The sequence below is a fragment of the Dryobates pubescens genome, chromosome 26 (genome assembly GCF_014839835.1).
Source record: "Dryobates pubescens isolate bDryPub1 chromosome 26, bDryPub1.pri, whole genome shotgun sequence".
Classification (NCBI taxonomy): Eukaryota; Metazoa; Chordata; class Aves; order Piciformes; family Picidae; genus Dryobates; species Dryobates pubescens.
The window spans coordinates 4,258,863-4,280,031 of NC_071637.1; the positions used below are offsets into that span (position 1 = coordinate 4,258,863).

At 55.0% G+C, this 21,169-nt stretch overlaps 1 protein-coding gene across 1 annotated transcript; it reads right to left on the reverse strand.

The window, feature by feature from the left end:
* Positions 1-805: 805 nt before the first annotated feature.
* Positions 806-4,897, reverse strand: R3HDML (R3H domain containing like). The gene is made up of 5 exons (XM_009908614.2): positions 4,637-4,897; positions 3,194-3,312; positions 2,559-2,691; positions 1,404-1,519; positions 806-1,297 (listed from the first exon to the last, which is right to left on the reverse strand). Exons 1-5 carry the CDS (start codon positions 4,895-4,897, stop codon positions 1,165-1,167), a joined length of 762 nt encoding a protein of 253 aa, XP_009906916.2. The 3' UTR covers positions 806-1,164.
* Between the last annotated feature and the right edge of the window lie 16,272 nt (positions 4,898-21,169).

The window sequence follows — 21,169 nt, forward strand, 5'->3', positions numbered from 1 at the left end:
CATCTCTGCTCCCCCTGAGACCACTCAGGAGGAGCCTGGGGACCTCACGGTAGGAGGGGTGCAGGTGTGGTCCCTAGCCTCCCCCTGGGGCTGTGGCAACCCCTATGCTGCTGCTGGCTCTGTGGCACCAAGGGCTCTCTGCCAGTCCTGAGATGTGCCAACATCCTGGTTATCAAAGCCCTGCAGCCTCCAGGGAACAAACTTAGGGACTTCTCTGGATGGAAAAGCACATCCCAAAGGAACATACAGCAGGGCAAGGGTGAGCAGGGAGGGGGCTGCCAGGATGTGGTGGGGTGCAGCTCAGGAATATACAGCTGGGGGCTCAGATCCAAAGCTTGGGAATCTGGGGACTCCTGAGTTTGCTGAGTGCTGGGAAAGAGCGAGGGGATGTGGCTAACGGGGTGCTCAGCAGGGCCGGGGGTGAGGCAGGGCAGTGGGATGCCATGAGGCAGCCTGGGTGGGACGGGAAGCTCGTGGTCCTCCGGCGTCGTTGTCACCTGGTGTCCCAGCAGTGCTGGCTTCTCCCACACGATGGAGCAAAGCGCCCGGGCATCTCCCGCAGCCATGGTCCACGGCCCTGCCCAGGGCGTCTGCAACCTTTGGCTACTCGGCCCCAAACCCAGAGCAAAGGCAGCGGCTCGGTGATACGAACAGCTGTGAGCGAGGGAGGAGCGACACGACGTGGGAGTCTCCAGGCTACTTTATTGGGGGGCTCAGAGCCAGGGGCCCCATGGCAGGAGGGTCTGCTGTGGAGCAGGGGCACGCTCAGAGCTCCCCTATTCTCCATCCACTTGCCGAGGCAGGAACGTCTTGTACCACTGACTGACACCAGCCTCTGCCTTAGCATGGGTGGGGGGCAGCGGGGAAAGCCCCCTGAGCCTGCGGAGCAGGGACCACACCAGTCAGCCTCGCTCCTGCTGTGCACCCCCAAACCATCCCTATTTCAGGAAATGGGGATCTGGACCGTCCTTATTTCCCCCAGAGCGGGAGGCAGCCGGGCAGTGCGAGCGCTGCTGGCGGGGTGCATTACAAAAGCAGTTTCCTACGCTGCAGGAGGGGTGAAGCAGGTTGGGCAGCTGGGCTGGAGGGTGGGGGGGTCAGTATCATAAATAATTCTGGTTCACCCTACCCCCATGCCTGGGGGCTCAACGTGGGGCTGCAGCCCTAGAACCAGCTGACTTGGTTGGATTTGAGTCCGGTGAAGCACATGTTGTTGGAGCAGCCCCCGCCGTAGCTGGGGGGGCAGGCTGAACATGGCCTCCCCACCTTGTACGGCGCTTCTCCCAGCCAGTTGCCCCTGAAAAGAGAGGAGGGCATCACCTCTGAGCACCAGCACCCCCCTGCCAGCACTAGAGCGAGGAGGGAGGATGGCACGGGGTGGGGGCTTCCTTCCGCGCACTTACTTGATGGCGTAGTTGCAGACGAGGAGGGTGGCGTGCCGCCATGTGCTGCCCCACACTTGGATGTTGGTGCAGGTGCTGAGGGCACAGCCCAGGCGGCTGGAAGATGCCCACACCATCTGCATGGGGACAAAGAGCAGACGGTGGTGGTGACCGACATCCTGGGCAGCCCACAGCCAGGCACCCTGGCACCCTGGCACCCCGCGCAGGGCTGCGTCCCACCAGGGCATCGCATTCTGCCGGCCCAGATTTCCCAGGCTGGCTGCTGTGCCTGGCACTGGCACTGCTTTGTCACAGAGCTGCTTTGTCACTGTCCCTCTCCCACCTGCAGCCCATGCTGCCCTGGAAGGGGCTGCCTTGCCAAGCTCACTTCAGTGAGCAGCAGAGTCTGAGTCACTTGTCTGATTCACCCAAATTAGTTCTCAAGCCTCATCCTGAAGCATGTTGGGCAGCTTACCCTGCACACAGGGAGGTGAACCAGAACCAGAAGCTCCTCCTAAAGCCTCTCCAGGCTGAATTTCTTCCTTACAAAATGTACCCTCCTGCCTGTTTGCAATCCAAAGCATCCCCACAGAGGAGCTGCACGGGGATGCAAGTGCTCAGGTAAAGGTTGGAGCCAGGCTGAGGAAGGAATCAGGGGCTGGCACAGCTTTTCCACCAGGCAAGGGAGCAGAGGGATGTTTTTCCACCTCGTGCTGGCCAGGCTTCCAGGATGTGCCAGAGGAGGAAGGTGCTGAATTCCCAGGGAGTTGGACACAGCTGAGCACTATAAAGCTGCTCCATCACAGCGCACTCATGCTCAGTGATAACACAAAAGGGCTTTGGTTTTACCTTCACCTTGAAGGTGCCAGTGGGGTAATAAGAAAAAAAAAGGCCAAAACAGGGAAAAAGCTTAAAAAAAAAATTGAAAACCTCCCAGGCAACTGTCCAGAAGGTCCCAGCTGTGGCTTGATATCACAGAACCATTTTGGAAGTAACCTTTAAGATCACTGAGCCCAGCCCTAAACCCAGCACTGCCAAGTCCATTTGAAGGTGGCAGCTGCCAGGATCTGACCCCAGGGGCAGCTGTCACAGGAGGAAGGGCTGCTCCCTGCACCAGGGGCTACCACAGCAGCCCTGGCTGCTGTCCTGGGGGCTGTGGGGGGCTGCACTTCTCACCTGTGTGTAGTGGCTGCAGACAGAGCCGCTGCATTTGGAGGGGCAGCGGGGGTTGCACTCCCGGGGGTGGGGGAAGGAGTAGTGCTGCTTCTCCTGGTGCCACGACCTCACCATATCCACCACAGAGCGCTGCCTGCAAGAGGTGCTGGGTGTGAGGGGGGCTTCCTCTACTTCAGCTCATGGGAAATGGAGAGGAGGGGGAGGAAGGCTCCACATTAAGAGACTGAGGGAGAGAAATGAGATGGGGCAGGGGCAATGATGTCTTTGTGCCAAGTCCACTTGTGCCCAAGGCCAGAAGATCTGGCCCTTGCCAGAGGCACCTGAGCTACAGGACCCATGGCAGATCTCTTCTCCCACAGGGAGTTAAGCAGGGACAGAGCAGATTGCTGGTTCCTGTGCCTTGAAGAGAAGGGATTCATCCTCCCCACAGGAGCAATGGGCACCTCTGGTTTCCCACATCTACCCTAGTGCAAGACTTGGACCCTCCTCCCTGGGGGCTTGATGTGCTCCTTGCTTGCATCTCAGCCCTCTGCAACTCCAGTTCAGAACCTCTCTGCTCCTCAGTCAAAGGGCTACTGCTGCTCCTCCTCCTCCTGCACCACCAGAGGAGGAAGGGGGTCTCCAGGAGCACTCACCTGCCTGACTGGATGGAGAGGTTCTGCCCCATGTATTTAATCAGCTGGGGGGGGCCGTGGTCCCACAGGCAGCGTGCAGCCCACGCCTCCGCCGCCCTGGCCAGCTGCTCGTCCCACACCTGGCCAAGAGGAAAGGAAGAGGGCAAGCAGAGATGTGGAGTGCCTGGGGGAGTGTAAAGGGGAAGCCTGCTCCCTTGGGCTCCAGGAGGGTCTCTGTGCACTCCCAGGCATCCAAAAACCAGCACTCACAGCTCAGGGTGGAAAAAGCCCAGTGGAAGTGTGGCAGCATGACCAGGAGAAATGAGCCACTTCAGCTGCCCACCACAGCTCCTGGGCATGGATGCCCCAGAGTAGTGCAAGCCCTGCATGAGTATCTCACTCCAGGGATGGGCTTCTTCTTCAGAAGATGATGAGCCCAGGTGTGAAACCCAGAGCCCTGCACTGTTGCTGCAGCTTGCAGCTGTCCCCAGACTCCACCTGCAGACTAACTGGTGAGGACATCTGGTTCCTTCATGCATCATTGAAAGGTTCCTCACCCATCCTGAACCACTTTGGGAAGATGCCTGGAACAGTTACTTCGGAAGGCAGGAATTTAGGCCAAGTAATAAGCAGTGCAGGATGCTCCTGGGCATGTCTGACCTGCTCCGGTACCCAGCAAGATGGGCTGCCAAGTGCTTCTCCCAGACTGGCATCCAGGGACCACCCATCTGCTCCCATCCCCTCTCTGGGAGCAGAGCAGCATCTGGTACCTCCTGCCCCAAGGGTCCCACTCTATGCTGGCTGGAAATCCCTCCTTTTGGTTTCTCCCATTTCTCCTCCCTTTAGGGCTGGGTTAGGAATGGCAAGCAGGGTGGAGACAGCCTGGGGTGATCTCAACCCAGGGTGGCCTTTCTGCCTCCGGAGATGTCCAACTCATCGAGGCTGTGCAGCTCCTCTCTGACCTGGTCCTGCATCTTTTTTTCTCTCAGGGGCTGCCATCTCTGAGCATGGCTCCAAGGAATTGGAACTTGGGACAGGGCTGGCCTCCCAGCTGCAGTTAGGGGAAAGGCATCCACCTGACGTTTGGGTTGGGACCTGAGCTTTTCATGTTCACAGCCACCTCCCTTCCCCCATTGCTGCTTCTGCATCCCACAGCCTGCAAGCTCACAGACAGTCCCAGGTAAGGGACCAGGGGTCCTAAATCTGCCCTGGGTGGAAACATCACTCTGTTGGGACTCTATGCCTGCTGCTCAGAATCTGCATGAGTCTGCCCTGCACCAGGGACTAGAAATGACCCCTGGGACAGACATTCAGCAGTGAATCCAAGGCAGCCCCCTGACATCCCCATGTGTGGGTGCTCTGTCCCTACCAGGCTGGGTAGCCACATCGTAGGCAAACCCTTGGCCCCCACTGCAGCACCTGTGAGCTGTGGACCCAAAGCCACGCTGCCAGAGCCCCACTCACCATGTACTCCATGTTGGCAGCTGGAGGGGACACCTGTGCCCGCACTTGGTTGTGATAATCCAAAACCAGACCCATGTCGTGAGGGGAGAGGTAGCGCTTCCGACGGCCCCGAGGCACCCCCGCGCCCCACGGCAGGCCCACGGCTCTGCCCTCGGCGGGGGACAGGAGCTCGGTGGCATTGGGCAGCAGGAAGGAGCTGGACTGCTGAGACATCCAGAAGCCCAGGGCGGTGAGGTACAGGTGCAGGTGCGGCAGGGTCATGCTGGCCCGGCCCGGCCCGCGGCGACCGCGGCGGCTGCGGCGGCTCTCTGCTCCCCACGGAGGTAAGCAAGGACGGAGCCGAGCGCCGGTCCCCGCTGCCAGCACGTGGACCTGGGAGAGAAAACAACACAGGCACTGCTCAGGCTTGCAAGCACCACTTCCCAAATAAGATGGAAATAATTTCTTTAATTGTTTTTATTTATTTTTCTTTTTCTTTTTTTCTTTCCCCCCACCCCCCCTCCACTCTCCCCCCTTTTTTTTTCCTTTCCAAGTACTTCTTTGGCATCAACCTCCCTGATAACCTGTTTTATCACAGCAAATTCCCCAGGACAAGCCAGAAGATGGCTGGGGATGGGGAGATGGTTTCTTCTTGTTTCTTAAAAAAACCAACAAACACCAAAACCAAACCAACCCAACCCCAAACACATGAAATCCCCCCCCAAAACCGGTACAAAATCTCCCCCATTTTTCACTCCTTGCACATACCTGCCAGGCAGGGGCTACTCGGGAGCACACTGAGCATACTGCAGCTGCCTGCCTGGTAACTTCCCAGGCGTGTGGTGTGCTGAGCAAATCCCCGGTACAAAAGGGACTCACACAGATGAAGAAGGGCACAAGGAGTGGGAAAAGCAGCTGTGAGAAATCCTTAGAAGCCTTAGCTCAGGGAAAGGAAAATAAACCACCCCGAAAGCAGGATAATTTAAAAAGAGACCAGGAAAATGCTGAGCTGTCCCCTGGTCCGTCAGCCGGTGCAGCTTCCCAGCATCTCTGCCAGCCCTTCCCGGAGCGGCGGGGAGGATGTTCCCCCGACTACGTACCGTGAGGACTGAGCCAAGGGCAGCCGAGCCCGGCGGCAGCGGCGGCAGCGGCTGGGGTTGACCTTTGCGAACAACCTGCTGGGTCAGATGCGGGCGGCAGGTTTAGCCTAGCCCCGGCGGGCAGCCCGCTGCAGCATCTGACGCAAAAGCTGCATCTTAACTCTTCCCCTGGGAATGTCCTGAAGTTTGGAAGCAGCCCTGCTAGGAGATTTATAGGCTGGTGGAGGCATCCGCGCAGTCAGGCGCACGCAGGCACGCTGAGCCCTGCTCCGTGCCCCTGCGGGAAGTGAGCAGAGCCCAAGGGCTGCTGGGTGGGGGGATCTCACGCTGCCTACCTGGAGTGGTTCCTAAAGTTGTCTGTTCATTCCTCCCCAGCTGGGGTCTTGCTGGGATGTGGGGATAGGGAAGGGAATCCAGGTCATGGAGGGATGTGGAAAAGATCTTCCTCAGCAAGGCAGTGGCAGGGCTGGCAGCTGGGGACACCTCACTTTGGTGTGAGCTGAGCAGAGGGCAAAAAGAGCCCTTTCTGGGGGTGACTGGGAGGGGACATGGTGACCACACATGTCCCTGGGTCAGCAGCTCTCCCTGTTAGAAATAAAGTCACTTGTGGGCTGGGCACTGCTACCCATGGGTTCCCCAAGGACCAGGGCTTGCCACAGCCTATGGGGTTCTACTCATATCTTCACCACTGCCTCGGGCTGTCAGTGCTCAGCCAGGAGCATCGCAGGGGAAAACAGCCCTTCCCCTGCAGTCTGGGCTCCCCTGGACAGTCCTACTGACTTCCAGGTGTCTGTCCCCAGGGAGAGGGAATGACTGCAGAGGTCTGAAAGCCATGGACAATCCTGTGGCATCGAGAGTGCTTCCCTGCAACACCCCAAGCGGGCACCATGCCTGGGGCCAGCAGAATTATTGCAAGGCATAAAAACGAGAGCCTGGCAGGCTGGGGGGCAATGCCCACCACATCTCTTCTTGCCACCATGCCCGGAGACAGTGTGAGCAGCCACATGTGAGCTGCAGGGGGGCTCGCTGCCATCGTCCCCCTGTGCCACAGCTCCCCAGGCAAGAAAGGTGCTCACCCTGCACCTCACCAGGACACAGATGGGTTTGGAGCTGGGATTCGAATTTGGGCTGCCTGAAGGGGAGTGCCGAGGCCAAGCTTCCTCTCCTCAGTGGGCATGAGGCATGGAGACAGAGGCATGAAGCTGAGACCACGGCATGACCACAGTAAAGCTGGTGCTCAGACAGGGAGACAAGGAAGCTGCTGGGATGTGTGGGGAGGAGAAGGCAGTCCCACGGCAGTAGCCCATCACTGCCTTTCATCCTCACTGGTTTGACTGGGGTGAGAATCCTGGACACACAACTCTTGCCCCATGCTAGGACTGACAGCACATCTCAGAGCCTGGCTGCACCCAGCTCCCCCCAAGACTTGTCATGAAACAGAAGCTGAGCAGGAGCTTGAGAAGCAGACCTGAGCATGGGGTGGGAATAACATCCAGGTGCTGAGCTGATGTGCTCAGCCTCACCCTGCTGTGAGCCTCTGACGACACAGTCCCCTGTGTATATTTTTCCTGGCATCCACTCTCTCCTAAAGCAGCTCAAGATGCTGTGGGCCCCCGGAGCAGATGGAGGGATGTTTCCACCCCCTCCCCACTCAGTGGGTGGGATTTTGATTGTGCCAGCAAGGAGACAGGGAAACTGCTCCCAAAGCATCTCTGGCCCTGTTGCAGGACTGTGAGAGGGGATCCCTTGGTGCAGATGGCAGCAGCACCCTGAGCACTGGCAGGGCTGGGCATACTGCTGGTGGCTGTGCCATGCTGTGAGTGACAGTGCTGGACATGTCAGGGTGGCTCCCAGAGCCCACCAGCTTTCCAGGCTACTCGTCCTAGGGAGTCTAACCAGCTCAGCTTCACCTTCTGAACACCAGGACACCTCAAAACACCAATCACCTCTCTGCAGGTGCTGGATAAAGCACCGTGCCCAGTTTGCCAACACCCCTATTTTATGTTCACCTGTATGCAGAGGTGCCAGCCCCGGGGGCGGGTGGCAGGACAGCCCTTGGTAATGCTCCGGGAAGGCACACCCAGAGCTGCCTCCAGCCCGGCTATCAAATCTCAACGGCAAAGCTCGGAAAGGAGGTTTCATTCCCAGCGGATTAGAAAGGCAGATGGGGACACGCAGCAGCAGTCTCAACTGGGGTAGATTGGGGACGTAGTCTGGGCAGGCTGGGAGGAACTGCTGCTGCCAAGTGCACACCAAGGTAGGGAGGACTCTGGGGCTGCCTGATGGGGAGGGATTTTTAACGATTTATTATTTCACAAAAGGCAGAGCCCTGGGCAGTGAAAACTCTCCCAGGCCCATGAACTGCAAAGCTTTGCCCTGGAGGGTTTGTTTGGAGGTTTTGTTTCCCCGGAGCTGGGGCAGAGCAGACCCGCTGCAGCTCCCGCTGCCACGCAGCAGCCCTGCGGCCCCGAGCCCCTGCGCCGAGCCCAGGCGAGGGTTTTTGTCTTGGGTGCAGCCTGAAAGCACTGCTTGATCAGCACTCCGCGAGACAATCCAAATTCCAGGAACTGGAAGGGGGTTTGTGTCCCTGCCAGGCGCAATATCCTGCAGCCCAGACTGGCCCCGCTGCCAGAGCAGACGGTATCTGCCGCCAGGCAGCCAAGAGGCTCACAGCGCTCAGCTGGACACCGCAGCGCCGGCAGAGTCCCGTTTGAACGAGCCTCGGGGGCGGGGGGAAGAGAGGGAGAGAAATCCCTGGTTTCACAGCGCTCTCTTTTGCACAGACGACCACCCATGCTTCTAAGAGCAGCAGAGAGAGAGCTTGCTCCGGAACGAGCTGTCCAGGCACTTGCAGGATGTCTCTGCTGTGGTTTCTTCTCCCACCTGTTGGCTTTGGGCATCCCCCATCACTCTGTCGATCCAGGTGGCAAATGGTGATGTGAGCCCACACAGGACTGAGCAGGGCTTTGCCCTTTGCTGAGGGATGGGATCTGCCGTGGAGCCTGAGCATCCCTGTGCTTGGAGGTTGTTGTGGCTTTCCATGGCAGGAGCCTTCTCTTTACTGGGGTGAAATAGAACAAAACCAGAGCTTTGCTTGACCAAAGCTCTTCCCCCAGGTAATACACAAACTCTGTTGCTCTAGTGAAATATTCCCCTCTTATGAGCAGGCAGAAAGCTCATTTTCCAGCTTTGCTGAAAGCTGTTCATTTCCCACAGTCCTGCTTCAAACACCACCAACACCCCCAGCCACCCTGGTGCCCATCCTGGCAGGGAAGTAAAGTCAGGCTTTTGATGGCATTTCTAGAGCCCTATAGAGGTCCAACACATCCAGAGCTCTGTTTCTGCTCATGCATCATGAAAGGAGATCTTGATTCTGACTTAGAGGTTAGAAGATTTATCTCCTCATCTTGTGAGATGAGAATATCCAGGCTGAAATCCTGTGAATTTATTTGGGATCTCCCTGGTGTGAAGCACCCTGCTGAGCTGGAGCCCAAGTGAGATCAGTCCTGAAGTCTGAAGATTTCAGAGTCATCCTTCTTGCCAGCTAGGACCAGCTCCTTGTAGATGTTGAGTCCCTTTCTGAACCAAGCTGAGCCTTGGAGGAAAAGGTGGCTGAAGGTGACACTGAAGAGGTGACTTCCCAGACTGGGAAGGAGGGGATGAATTCCAGGCTGCCAATAGAGCTGTGTGCCCTCCTCGGACAGAGCATGGGGACACCAGATTGGGATGGGCTCCTCCAAAGAATTCAGCCTTTCTTCATCGCAATTAAAGATGTTTGACAGGTTTTGAACCCCTTGCCCCTGGCATCTCAGCCACTGAAGGAACAGGGCAAAATTGCCTAGGGGAAATGTCAGGATTTTAATGAGAAACAGAACTGTTCCTGGCATCTGCTGCTAAAACCTGGGGCAGAGGAGGAAGCCAAGGTGCAATGTGTGTTTACCTCAGTGTCCCCTGCTGTGTCAAACAGGCCATCTCCACACCCAAGAACCTGATTTCTTCATGCCAGTGCAGAACAGTCACGCCAGAAAGGGGGAGAAGTTAAGCACAGGCTCCTCAGATCACCAGCAAACAAGAGGGCCAAATGAGTCTGGCTTTCAAGGAGTTCCCTTGCTCCTGTTGATGCACTCACAGGATGGGCTCAGTGATGGGCACAGCATGAGGCAAAGTGAGGGTCTGGGTGCTGGGAGCCCAGGACCAAGGTGAAGGATTACATCTCCTCCAAATGCTGGTAGATTGCAACACTCTGGGGTTTACCTTTGGAGCAAACCTGAAGTAAGACTGCCCATGTGCACTGGTCAGAGCTTGCAGGACTGGTTATGAAGGGTGCCGTCATGGCTTTATCCCAGATTTTTCCCTGACACTAGGCCCATGGAGATTCTTCCTCTCCTAACCCACTTGGGCAGTGACCATGCCTCCTGAGCAGGGTTTCTGCTGTGGCCAGCCAGCAGCAGCAGCACCACAGCTAAGATCCTACAGACCAGCCCCTCAAAAAGAACATCTCCCCTCTACTGGACTGTGCTTACAGAGGGAGAGGAGGCGACAGTGCTGGCACAGCTCATGCTGGGGACACCACATGTGTGACCCCAGATGTGCAGTCAGGTGAGGAAGGACCACAGCAGAGAGATCAGTGGGACAGGCCAAAGAGGGTGACGTCCTCTTTAGCAATTGTCTCAGCCACTCAAGGCATCACAGCCTGCCTACGGCAGCATGCTGATAGGGTACCTTGCAAAGCCTGGCCCAAACTCTGGCCTTTGGATCATTTCCATTACCAAATGTGAGCTGCTTCACTACTGCCTCCTGCTCTTTCCAATCACAGAAGCACAGAGCCCTCTCTGGCTGTCTGCAGCCCATGGAGCTTGCTGTAAAATCCACCCAGGCTTGTTCCTGTGCCAGGGCCAGGGCCTTGTGTTCTCTGCAGTAAAGCCCGCAGTCCTGAACCCACAATGCCTGGTGCCTGCCTCTGCTTCAGGTGCAATGTCCACTCCTAACCCACTGGTTCCACTTGCACATGAAAAAAACCAAAGGAGAAAACCCAGGCAGGTGGCAGCAACGTGGACAGAGCCTGTACATCTGGGTCCAACCACCCAGGCTGGGCTCAGCAAGGTGGCCCAGACCCCACAGCCTGGCTACAGACCCACTCTCCAAAGACTACCTGGGCACTGCCCCAGCTCTGCGAGTCACAGCCTGGTCCTGTTCCTGGTGTAACTGGTCAGGTCCTGACAGCAGCCTGCTCCTGGGAGCCTGTAGCGGCTGAAAATATGCCAGGACCAATGCTTTGGTGGCACAAAGTAAAACCCACTAGTTTTGAGTCCATCAAGGCTACTGGGATCCTGCCTGATCTCCTTGGTCAATAGGTGAGAGTCAGCCCCCACCCACCCCCTGCCACCATCCCCCATGGCACTGTCGGAGTTGTGGTCCCCACCAGCAGCCCATGACTGCCCACAAGGGAGCTGGGAAGGCCACTGGCTCCATGCAGCACCAAGGTATAACTGGAGCCTTTGAAAGGTGAGACATCTTTCCACCAGCTCTGGAAATAAATCTCTGTGAAGCTGAGTGCTGCGGACAGCAGCCTCTCACAGAGAGGTTTTACAGGAACTGGGCTAAGTTTGGAAGCCACTTCACAACTCCCATGGAAACTCCTCTCAGCACCATTCAAAGAGAGTTAGTTTCGTGTTTGCTAACAGCTTACTCCTCAGCCCGGAGCTGTGGGTGCGTGGTGGTCTCGGGGCAACAGGGAGAAGAGTCTGGGAAGTGGAACTCATTGCACCTCCAGTCAGCTGAGGCCAGAACAGACCCAAACCTGGGGCTGGGTCCTGGCACTCCTCGCCCCACAGCAGCTCCGCGCTCACCGCCCAGCAGCCCATCCCCGCTGCACACCCACAGCCTGCCCACAGGGGTGCAGCCCTCACCAGCTCTGCCCCTGCACAGACAGGCATCAGTCAGCAGCCCCGGAAAGGTGATGGGGGGAGGGGAGGGGAGGGGGGGCGGTTCTTACGTTGCCCATCACCGGCTCCCCGCATGGGTGAATTTCAGGTTCGGTGGTGGGAAACTCATCAGTCCCAGCAGGAGTCTCCCATCCCATGAGGCAAAATCAGCCTGCACAAAAAGCATCACCTGGGGCCAGCTGAGATCATCCCACACAGTGAGCACCGCCTGTGTAATGGCCAGAAAATGCTGCAGCCCTGGCAGAGGGCTGGATCAGCTGCTGGCTGGGGGCTAGTGGGTCACAGCCCCAAAAGCCCAGACCTGGCAAAGTGAAGCCAGGATGCTCTGGCAGCCTTACTGTGCCATATTCTTGCTGGGCAGGTGTGTGGCACAGCCTGGCTGCAGCCCCTGTGTGCTCAGCCCCTGCCATTTGTTTTCCAAGACCAAAATTAAGACAGAAACTGAGCACCTGGCCCCGGGGCACAGGAGGGTTTGTCATGGCTGCACAAGGGACCTCTTGTTCCTCTAGCTCCTCTTCTCAGGGGTGGCCCTGCTGCTCATGTGCCTGGGTCTCCACTGTGGCACTAGCAAAGAGCCTCCAACCATCCCCACCAGCGCAGGGTTCACTGCAGACCACTTTCCATACACATTTCTCCACCTGTGCTGTCACGTTGGTCACATCTACCAGAGGACTTGACCAGTCCTGCTTCAGAACCATGGGGAAGGACACCCCTGAGGGCTGCACAGTTCCCAGCTGGGCTCCTTGCAGCCCCAGCTGCCTTCTGTGTTTGCCAACATCCAGCTGTGGGCTCCTGGCTCAGGGAAAGGGAGGGTGGCATTGCCCCAGGGGTCATGTCCGAGCAGGGGGTGCTGGGTCAGGTTTGGGCAGGGGAAGGAGCCCTCTGCTCATCTGGCACTCAGCTCTTCCTAGTTTTTCCCCTTCCCTTTTTCCTATTTAAGCTGGGATTCTCCTGCTGGGCTGATAAGAGAGCGGAAGTCTGGGAGCACTGATGGGTGGTTTGGTGGCTGGGGTCAGCAGCTGGGAGGCCACAGCTCCCCCTCCACTGGCTGCTGCAGTACAGACACCACAGATGGGGTGGCCCAGCAGAGCCCTCTTTCCAAAATCAACACTCTGAACCCCTGTAAGTGGGTTGGGGAGGGATGTCAGAAACTAGATCTATTGGTGGAAGCATTCCATGATGGTATGAGTCTGTGTCTTCTGGCACGGGGGGCTCACAATGTCCACCATTAAGCCTGTGGCAGCAGGAGGGGGATGCCATGAACAGCTGATGCCCACCTGGACTGACTGGGATGAATGAAGTGGTTATAAAGCAGCAGTACTGGAAGCAGGACTGGTTTTCTCCCCAGACAAGAAAAGGCCTTTCCTCTGCCTGCTCCAGTGATGGAAAGGATGAGATGGCTCTGTGAGTTTATGGACTCTGCTGAGGGAAAGCCTCTAGGTCTCCTCACCACAGCATTTTGTGTCTCCCCACCTCCTGAAGCAGGTCAGTAAATCAACAAGGCTCCCCTCTGTGCTGCTGAACCCCCTCCAGCCCGCTCACATAGATGACTGCTGAGGTGATGAGGGGAGTTAATTGACTCTGACAAATATTTACCTGCTTCCCTGGCTTTGCAGAAACCTCACTCCAGCCCCAGCTTTGAAGTGGAGTTCAAAGCCCCAGCAATGCTGACGTCTTAGGGGGAGGGAGAGCTGCAAAAATACTGCTGTACAAGGAGGGCACCAGGTCTCTTGTCCTCCTTGGAGGGCAGTACTGGCATCTTCCATCATCTCACAGGGTCCTGCTCATCTCCCCACGGCAGGGTACGATCTGCTTTGCCACTTGTTTGGAACCTACATTAAATACCCAGCCCAAAGACAAGCCTTTTTAATTTCATCTTATTTTTTTTCCAGTGAAGTGGCAGAAAGTGCTTCTTGTGGCTTTTCTGCTAACCTCTACAGGGTGTCAGCAGTCTGGGCTGAGTCGCACATCTGCGGTGGGCTCCCGTTTAGCAGAGTGCCCTGTCTGAGCTGTGCAAACAAACACTTGTGAAGAGGCTCCTGCTTCTCCAGGTGAAGCTGATAAATGCTCTGATTTAGCTAAAGCTCCAGGGTTTGGCTTGCATTTTATTTTTCAGCAAGCTTCAAGCTAAAGGGGGAAAAGAAATGTTTATTCTCAGAACTGGCAGAACCCAGGCGGCAGGGGCACAACCTTCAGCACTCACCTCCTCCTCTTCCTCAGGCTGCTGCTGACACCCCTGAAGCACTGCTGACACCCCTGAAGCACTGCTGACACCCCTGAAGCACTGCTGACCACCCTCCATACTTTCCTTGCCCGTGGTAAGATGCAGGCTGGATCACAGCGTTTTGGGAGCTGCTCTGTTCCTGGCAGACTGGGATGTGCCAGTCTGGTCTACTTCATGCCAGCAAACTGGGCTAGACCATAATGGACCAGTGGTGTCCCTGCCAGCCTCTTGTGCCTGACACTAAAATACCATCAGAAGCCTTAGAGAAAGTGCAGAGGCTCCCTAACATTCACTGTGGGCTTCAGCTGCTGTTTGTGTGCATGTAACCCCTAATGACAGTTCTCCTTCTGCAGCTGGTGGGACCCCACAGGAAAGCAAAGTGAAGGAGGTGCTCCTTAAACTCCTGCAGAAGCCAAAGAGAAGAGCTCTGGATGGGACAAGGCTCTGGGTTGCTCCTTGAAGCAAATTAGCTTCTCCACTGCCTTAACCCTGGGGTTGGCTGCCCTGAGCATTGCTCTGCATGCTGCCTTGCCTTCTCCCCTTGCTGTCCTTCTGCCCATCCTCTCTTTTAGATGTCACCCACACCACAAACCCCATAGCCTGGGGCATCCTCCTTTCTTCTGCTGATGTCTGAGGTGTGAGGCAGCCTTCAGTGAAGAGTGCAGCAAGGTGAGTCAGGTGAAAACCTGAACCAAGGATCTAAAGAGCAATCATTTCATGGTATCATAGAATCAACAAGGTTGGAAAAGACCTCAGAGATCATCAAGCCCAACCTATTACCTAATACCTAACACCTCCTGACAACTAAACCATGGCACCAAGTGCCACATCCAATCCTTTCTGGAATACCTCCACAGATGGTGAATCCACCACCTCCCTGGGCAGCACATTCCCATGGCCAATATCTCTTTCTGGGAAGAACTTTCTCCTCACCTCCAGCCTAAACCTCCCCTGACACAGCTTGAGACTGTGTCCTCTTGTTCTGGTGCTGGTTGCCTGGGAGAAGAGACCAACCCCCACCTGGCTACAACCTCCTTTCAAGTAGTTGGAGAGAGCCATAAGGTCTCCCCTGAGCCTCCTCTTTTCCAGGCTAAGCAACCCCAGCTCCCTCAGCCTCTCCTCAGAGGGTTTGTGCTCTAGACCTCTCATATTTCTTGTATTAAAGATCAAATGAAGGCTGCCATGACCTGGAGTGCACTGCCCTGCCAGCACACCCCCTGATCCTCTTTTGTGGTTATTAGTTTTTACCTACAGAGCAGTTCAGTAGTCACCGTGGCCAGGTCAAACTCAAATCCTGATTTCCAGCCAATACTTGTGTAAGGACCCAAGCCAGTAAAGCACAGCTCCAGTGTTCTTTACCTATATGTTTTAGGTTCACACTCAGTGTCTGTGACTCCAGATTGGGACTGAAATAGCCACAGCCACGGTGTGTGGCTGGCTGTACCCCTCAGCCAGCCAAAGAAACAGGGCTGTTCACTGTGGTCCCTGCAGCCACTCAACATGAAGTCACTTCCAGAGCTTGCCCCTGAATCCATGAGTGGTTCTTTCCTGCAAACATGAGCTAAAAATGCTCCAGGCAGGTTGGAACTGTTCGTATTTCTGACTCTGAATGGACAGACACAGACCATTCCCTTCCCCTCTTTGATCAGTTCCAATAAACAGCACTTCCTTCAGCTCAAATAAAAAGGAGGTATTTTGGTACAGCAGCTGAAGGGCCACCCAGCAGAGGGTTTGAGGGAAGTCATCACCATGGCTTTTGCACAATGTTTAATCTATGGTTGATAATCAAAGACTCAGAGAATGCACTGGGCTGGAAGGGGCCTTTAAAGGTCATCTAGTCCACCCTTCTGCACTAAGCAGGGACATCCCCAGCTAGAGCAGGTTGCTCTGAACCCCTTCAAGCCTGACCTGGAATGTGTCCAAGGATGGGGCCTTCACCACATCCCTGGGCAGCTACCCTCAGAGTAAAGAACATGCATGTACAATCGATCACAACAGACGCTGTCGTCTCACCCTGCTTCCCCTGCTAAGGGGCTGTTTGATTTGGGGTGTAGGAAGAGGAACTCTCTGACATCTCTGGGAACTCTGGTTATTTTTAAGCTCTTCAGACCATTATCCCACCCCTCTGCAACCTCACAACCACCTCTGAAATAAATGTAGCAAGGAGGAGAACAGAACCTCTCCCCTGTCCTCCTCAGGTGTGGAGGGTAGAGAGGCAAAGGGACTTGCCTATGGCTGGAGAGGGAGGTGATGACAGCCACAGACTGAACCCAGCTCCTCAGAGCCCACACCCATCACAGCACCATCCCTGCTGCAAACCAAAGCCTATCATTAGTCTGCTCTGCTGCAGCCTGGCTGTGCAGAACTAGAAATGTAAACGTTGGGCAGCAGCAGGTATTAATTTGTAGCACTAATAAAGTTTGTGCTGCTGAAAACTGAATTGATTCTTTCTTGTGCTTTGCCCCCCTAGCCCCAAGTATTTTGCTCTTTGGGTATAACCACTAAATAGGCTGAAAACTCCCTGCAGCTCAGACCAGACCCTCCCTATTCATTTGAGGAGAGCTGGAGGGGAAATGTGTGACCTGCAGACGTTTTTATGTTGAGTTCAGTGATGCTTCAGCCTGCACAAATTCCCTGGGGTCAATTTCCATGCCTTTTTCCAAAATTCTTGGGGTTTCAGGACTGGAAAAGCCCTTTCCCATTTGTTTGGGCAGCCACTCAGCTGCTGAGTTAACATGGTCTCCTTTCTGGCTCTCAGCTCAGCATCTCTGCTGTAAATAACCCAGGAGCTGCTCACAGGAGCCTGGGTTTGAATTTTCAATTCATTTTTTTTCCCTTGGTTCTGTGACAAGCCTGGGGTCGACAGCAGGAGCATCCTTCCCCTCAGAGACAGACAGCAGAGTTCCAGGCCAATGTGAGGAGACAGCTGCTATGCCCCTGCCCCAGGCACCATTTCAAAGGCATCACTGGCAGAAAGGAACACAGCAGAACCTCCTGGGTTTATCTTTGCTTTTTAAGCCCACAGCTAGAAGAGAAGGCTGCAGAGCTCAAAGCATTGAGGCTGAGGGACAGTGTCTCACCAAAGGGCTAGAACTGTCTTAAACTCCAAGCTCAAACTCCTACTAGGCAGAGAAAATACAGCACCAATTCTGCTTATGCAGCACCTCTCAGGCAAACACCCCAGGACGCTCAAACTCAAACACAATCAGTCATGGAGTTGTGAGCAGCCTTCAGCAAGCAAAACAGAGCAGGGGAGGCTGGTGAGGAATGAGGGAAGGGCCACCACCACCACCTGCATCCAAAGGGAGGGGCTGGGGCTGCCAGGGGCCTGGGCAGGCAGTGATGGGTGAGCAGGTGCCAGGGAGTGTGGGAATCACTGTGAGGCAGGAGGACAGGCCAGGAAGAGAGGAGATCTCCCAGGTCCAGCTCGGCCATTGCTGGTGGGGTAACCTAGCATTGAGTGTGGAGACACTGACCAGTGGCTCTGCTGGTCCCACTAGGCAGTGTGCTCAGAGGGTCACCATCACCTCCTGCCCCTGGAGTCATAGAATCATAGAATCAATAAGGTTGGAAGAGACCTCAAAGATCATCAAGTCCAACCTGTCACCCAAGACCTCATGACACCTTTCCAGCAGTGCCAGTCAGCCTCTGAGAACCCATCCTAGGCCAAACTCAGGTCAGAAAAGAACCACTGCTGGTGTTTTGTAAAAAGGAATTTGGTAGCTTTCCTCTCCTTCTCCTTCAGGCATCACTCTTTGGCTGCAACACAGAATCACAGAATCAACCAGGTTGGAAAACACCTTCAAGATCATCAAGTCCAACCCATCACCCAATACCACAGAGCAGTGCACCCTGAAATCTCACAATTGCAAAACAGTGGGGGTTTAGTTCCCATTCAGCAGAGTCAGGAGGCTCAGTTTAACTGTTTGAGCTGAGAGTTCAATCCAAACTTCTTGATCCTGCTCCACAGCAGCCCTCCAAGCCTCCAAGCCACTTTGCTTTTCAGTGTCTGGACATTCCCATGCTAGGGCACCCACGATGCCTGAAGGTTCTGCAGGACTTTGTTGAAGGGCTGAAGATTTAAACCCCAGAAACTCATCCTGCAGGTAGTTTTAAGGCACAATCAACTCTGCAGTAATGATCTGGCCTTCTCCTAGCATGCAACATATCAGAGTGTGCTTAGCAGGAAGAACTTGTGAGGAGGGGTCTCATGACCTTTATGCTGGAGGCTGTGAACATGGCTGCAGCGTGCTGAGTTGCAGCATCATTTTCTCAGCATCATGCAGCACCATCAGCCTGTCTTCCAAAAAGGTTTGAATTTCTCCATGGCTTATTTTAAGCAGCCAGCGCTGCCCCAGTCTCCTGGGAAGGGTTCTAAACTTGTCTCTCCACAGACTGCATACTGAGACTCTGATCCTCAGTTCTGTGGAAGGCATCCACCCCAGTGTCACAGCAGCAAGAAAGCCTCCTCTGCCCTCAGTGTGATTAACACAGTCACCAAAAGGAGACAAATTGTTTTTCTAAGCAACTAAATTATTTAAAATCCTTACCTCAGAGTGTCTTTGCTCTTGTTCCAATGAACAGTGAAATGCTTAATACAAGAGGAACTCTAGGACCAGGAAAGATCTCCCTCAAGCCTGCTGCAGCTCAGGAGTGAGGATGCTCTTCACTCTTACTTCAAACCTCTGCTCTGCTGCTGGGATCTCCACAGTCCATGTAAGTGCCCTAAGCTCCAAGTGGCTGAGCCTGCAGGGACAAGGCTCACCAGCCACTCTGAAACTGCCTTCTACAGCCCCTAATGAATCTGGCCCCACAGAGTTTAGAGGCAAAATGTGATTTCTTGATGAAAGAGAAATGAATTGTTGAGGGCATTGGTTCAAATTCAACCAGAAACAAACACAGCAACACCAATTTTGTAATCAAATCATCTTCAATCAAATTTCAGCTTGAAGCAGGCAGTGATATGGTGAGGCTAAGGGAAAAGATATGAAGGAAAGGAAGGACAGACACCTCTGCTATACCTAACACATTAATTCTGTTTAGTATGGTTTTTACCTGCCACAGGTGGACCAGGTCTCTGAGAGCTCTTTGAGAACCTCCTGCAATCTCCCTAGAACAAACCTTATTCCCCGTTCATGAACAAAAGCCTTTCCTGCAGCCTTAAAAGACCTAAACTCCACTTCTCTGATTCTTTACAGAAGAGCAGTGGGCTCCTCAGAAGGACTGTTGGCTTTGGCTGGTGCACAGGGCAGCAAATACATGGCCCAAAAGCAGAGATTTACTCTGAATCTGCAGGACACCTGGACCCAGCTGAGCTTTGCTCACTGCTCTTGTGAGAATCCATGATTTACAGAGATAATCCTCAGACATTTCAAGCTGGGCTGAAGATAGACACATTTCCAGCCCATGCCATCAACTCCATTCATCTGGAACAGGTGCCAAGCTTATGAAATCCTCCTGCTGTGTGGTAGACTCCACAGCATGCTTCATTAGCCACCAGCCGAGCAGCTCACCACCTCCAGCTCGCAGGCATTGCAAACAGTCTGGAGATCAGAGACCCAAACCTGGGAAGCAAAGGGGGCAAGGTTTCAAAGGCAGTGGGGATTTAGGCAGACAATGCCAGCCTCTGTCAAACCTGCTCCCAGCCCCTCTCATCCTCGCTCGTCTGAGTGCACGCAGCTGTCTGTCTTCTCTAATTCAGGGCTGCAATGCTTGTGGCTGGAAGTGCTAGACGTGGCCGTGGCCGGCTGATTAAAAACAACATCTAATAAATTGCCAAATGCCATTTACCCTGGATAACCTCCTTAGCTGAAACTCCCTGTATCTGCTGGGGCTGCTTTGATGTGTCCCCCTGCTCTTTCAGCCCAGATGTTGTCATAGATTTGCTGACGGTGACTGCAGCACAGCTTTGAAATGCGCTCTGGCAGGAGACACTTTCCCATCCTGTCTCAGATGGGATCTGCTCTTTTTCTCCCTTCTCACATTTTTCTTACCGAGGCCATGGGATGAATAAAGGCTCTTTGTTCATGCAGCCGTTCCTCTGCTTGCTGAAGCTTTTCTCATTTTTCACTAACTAAACTGAAATGGCAGCAGCAGCACTTCGACAGATGAGATAGGCCTTAAATACCAGGGTGATGGCCAGCACTTGAACACCGCTTTCAGCTGCAAACGTGCACACTGAAAAAGGTGTGGGAACCTTAGGAGCCCCAGAAATACTTTCTCCCTCTCTCTTCAGCCTAATTAAAATAATAATATTAATAAAATAAACGCTACTGAGTGAGGAAATTCTCCAGTTTTCTCTTGACTGTGATGGTCAGATGCTCTCAGAGGGGCTGGCGCAGTACTCTACAAGTGGATGCTCGTTTATAGCACGAGAAATAAACAGGCTCAGATTATGCCAGGGAAGGTTTAGGTTGGACATTAGGAAAAATTTCTTCCCAGGCTGTCCAGGGAAGTTCTGCAGTCATCATCCCCGGAGAGATTTAGACGATATGTAAATGCTTTGCTGAGGGACGTGGTTTAGTGTTAGAATCACGGAACACCGGGTTGGAAGGGAGCTCAGGAGTCATTTGGTCCAACAGCATAGTCTAGATAACAGAAACTTCTTTACTGAATGGGTTCTCAAGAAACCGAACAAGCGCCACAGGGAGGTAAGTGGCTGAATCTCCATCCCTGGAGGTGTTTCACAGCTGCAGAGTTGTGGTGCTGAGGGCCATAGTTTAGCCCCATTCTTGGTAGAGTTAAGAGAATGGTTGGACTGGGTCTGCAAGGGCTTTTCCAACCGAAGAGTCCTGTGAGGGGCACCCTGTCCGGCTAGTGTCCAACGCTGGGGACTCCGCGACTTCCCTGGGGGAGATTCCCCTGGCTACTCGCTCTCGTTGTGCAAAAGTTCCACGGTGTGTGCGGTCGGCATCTCGGCAGGGCAACCTGCACCCATTCCCCATCCCTCAGCATGCGTTCCCCGCAGGGAGGGAGTCTCCAGCCTCCTCTGGAGTCACGCTGCGGGCGATGAGGAGGCGTCCCCTAACCTCAGCGACACGTGAGTTTCTGCGACACGGACACGTGTGGGCTGGCGGGACGCCAGACCCCCGCTCCCCGACGGACCGAGCCCCGTTTGAGCGCCGCTCCCGACGCGGCGCTGCGGGGACCGGAGCGGTGATGCTACGCGTAGGCGCAGCCGTTTCCAGCCCGGCGGGCGCCGCCAGGGGGCGCCGGAGCGGTGCGGCTGCAGGAGCGTTCGGCGCGGGGGCCGTGACGCGGTACGGCGGCCGGGCGGCGGCGGCGG

What these genes read in the sequence shown, in the direction of transcription:
- R3HDML (XM_009908614.2), bottom strand. Translation starts at nt 4,897, where the DNA reads ATGACCCTGCCGCACCTGCACCTGTACCTCACCGCCCTGGGCTTCTGG. An exon ending in CTCTCCATCCAGTCAGGCAG is followed by an intron (nt 2,692 to 3,193) that starts GTGAGTGCTCCT and finishes CACCTCTTGCAG; the next exon opens with GCAGCGCTCTGTGGTGGATA. An exon ending in GTCTGCAACTACGCCATCAA is followed by an intron (nt 1,298 to 1,403) that starts GTAAGTGCGCGG and finishes CTCTCTTTTCAG; the next exon opens with GGGCAACTGGCTGGGAGAAG.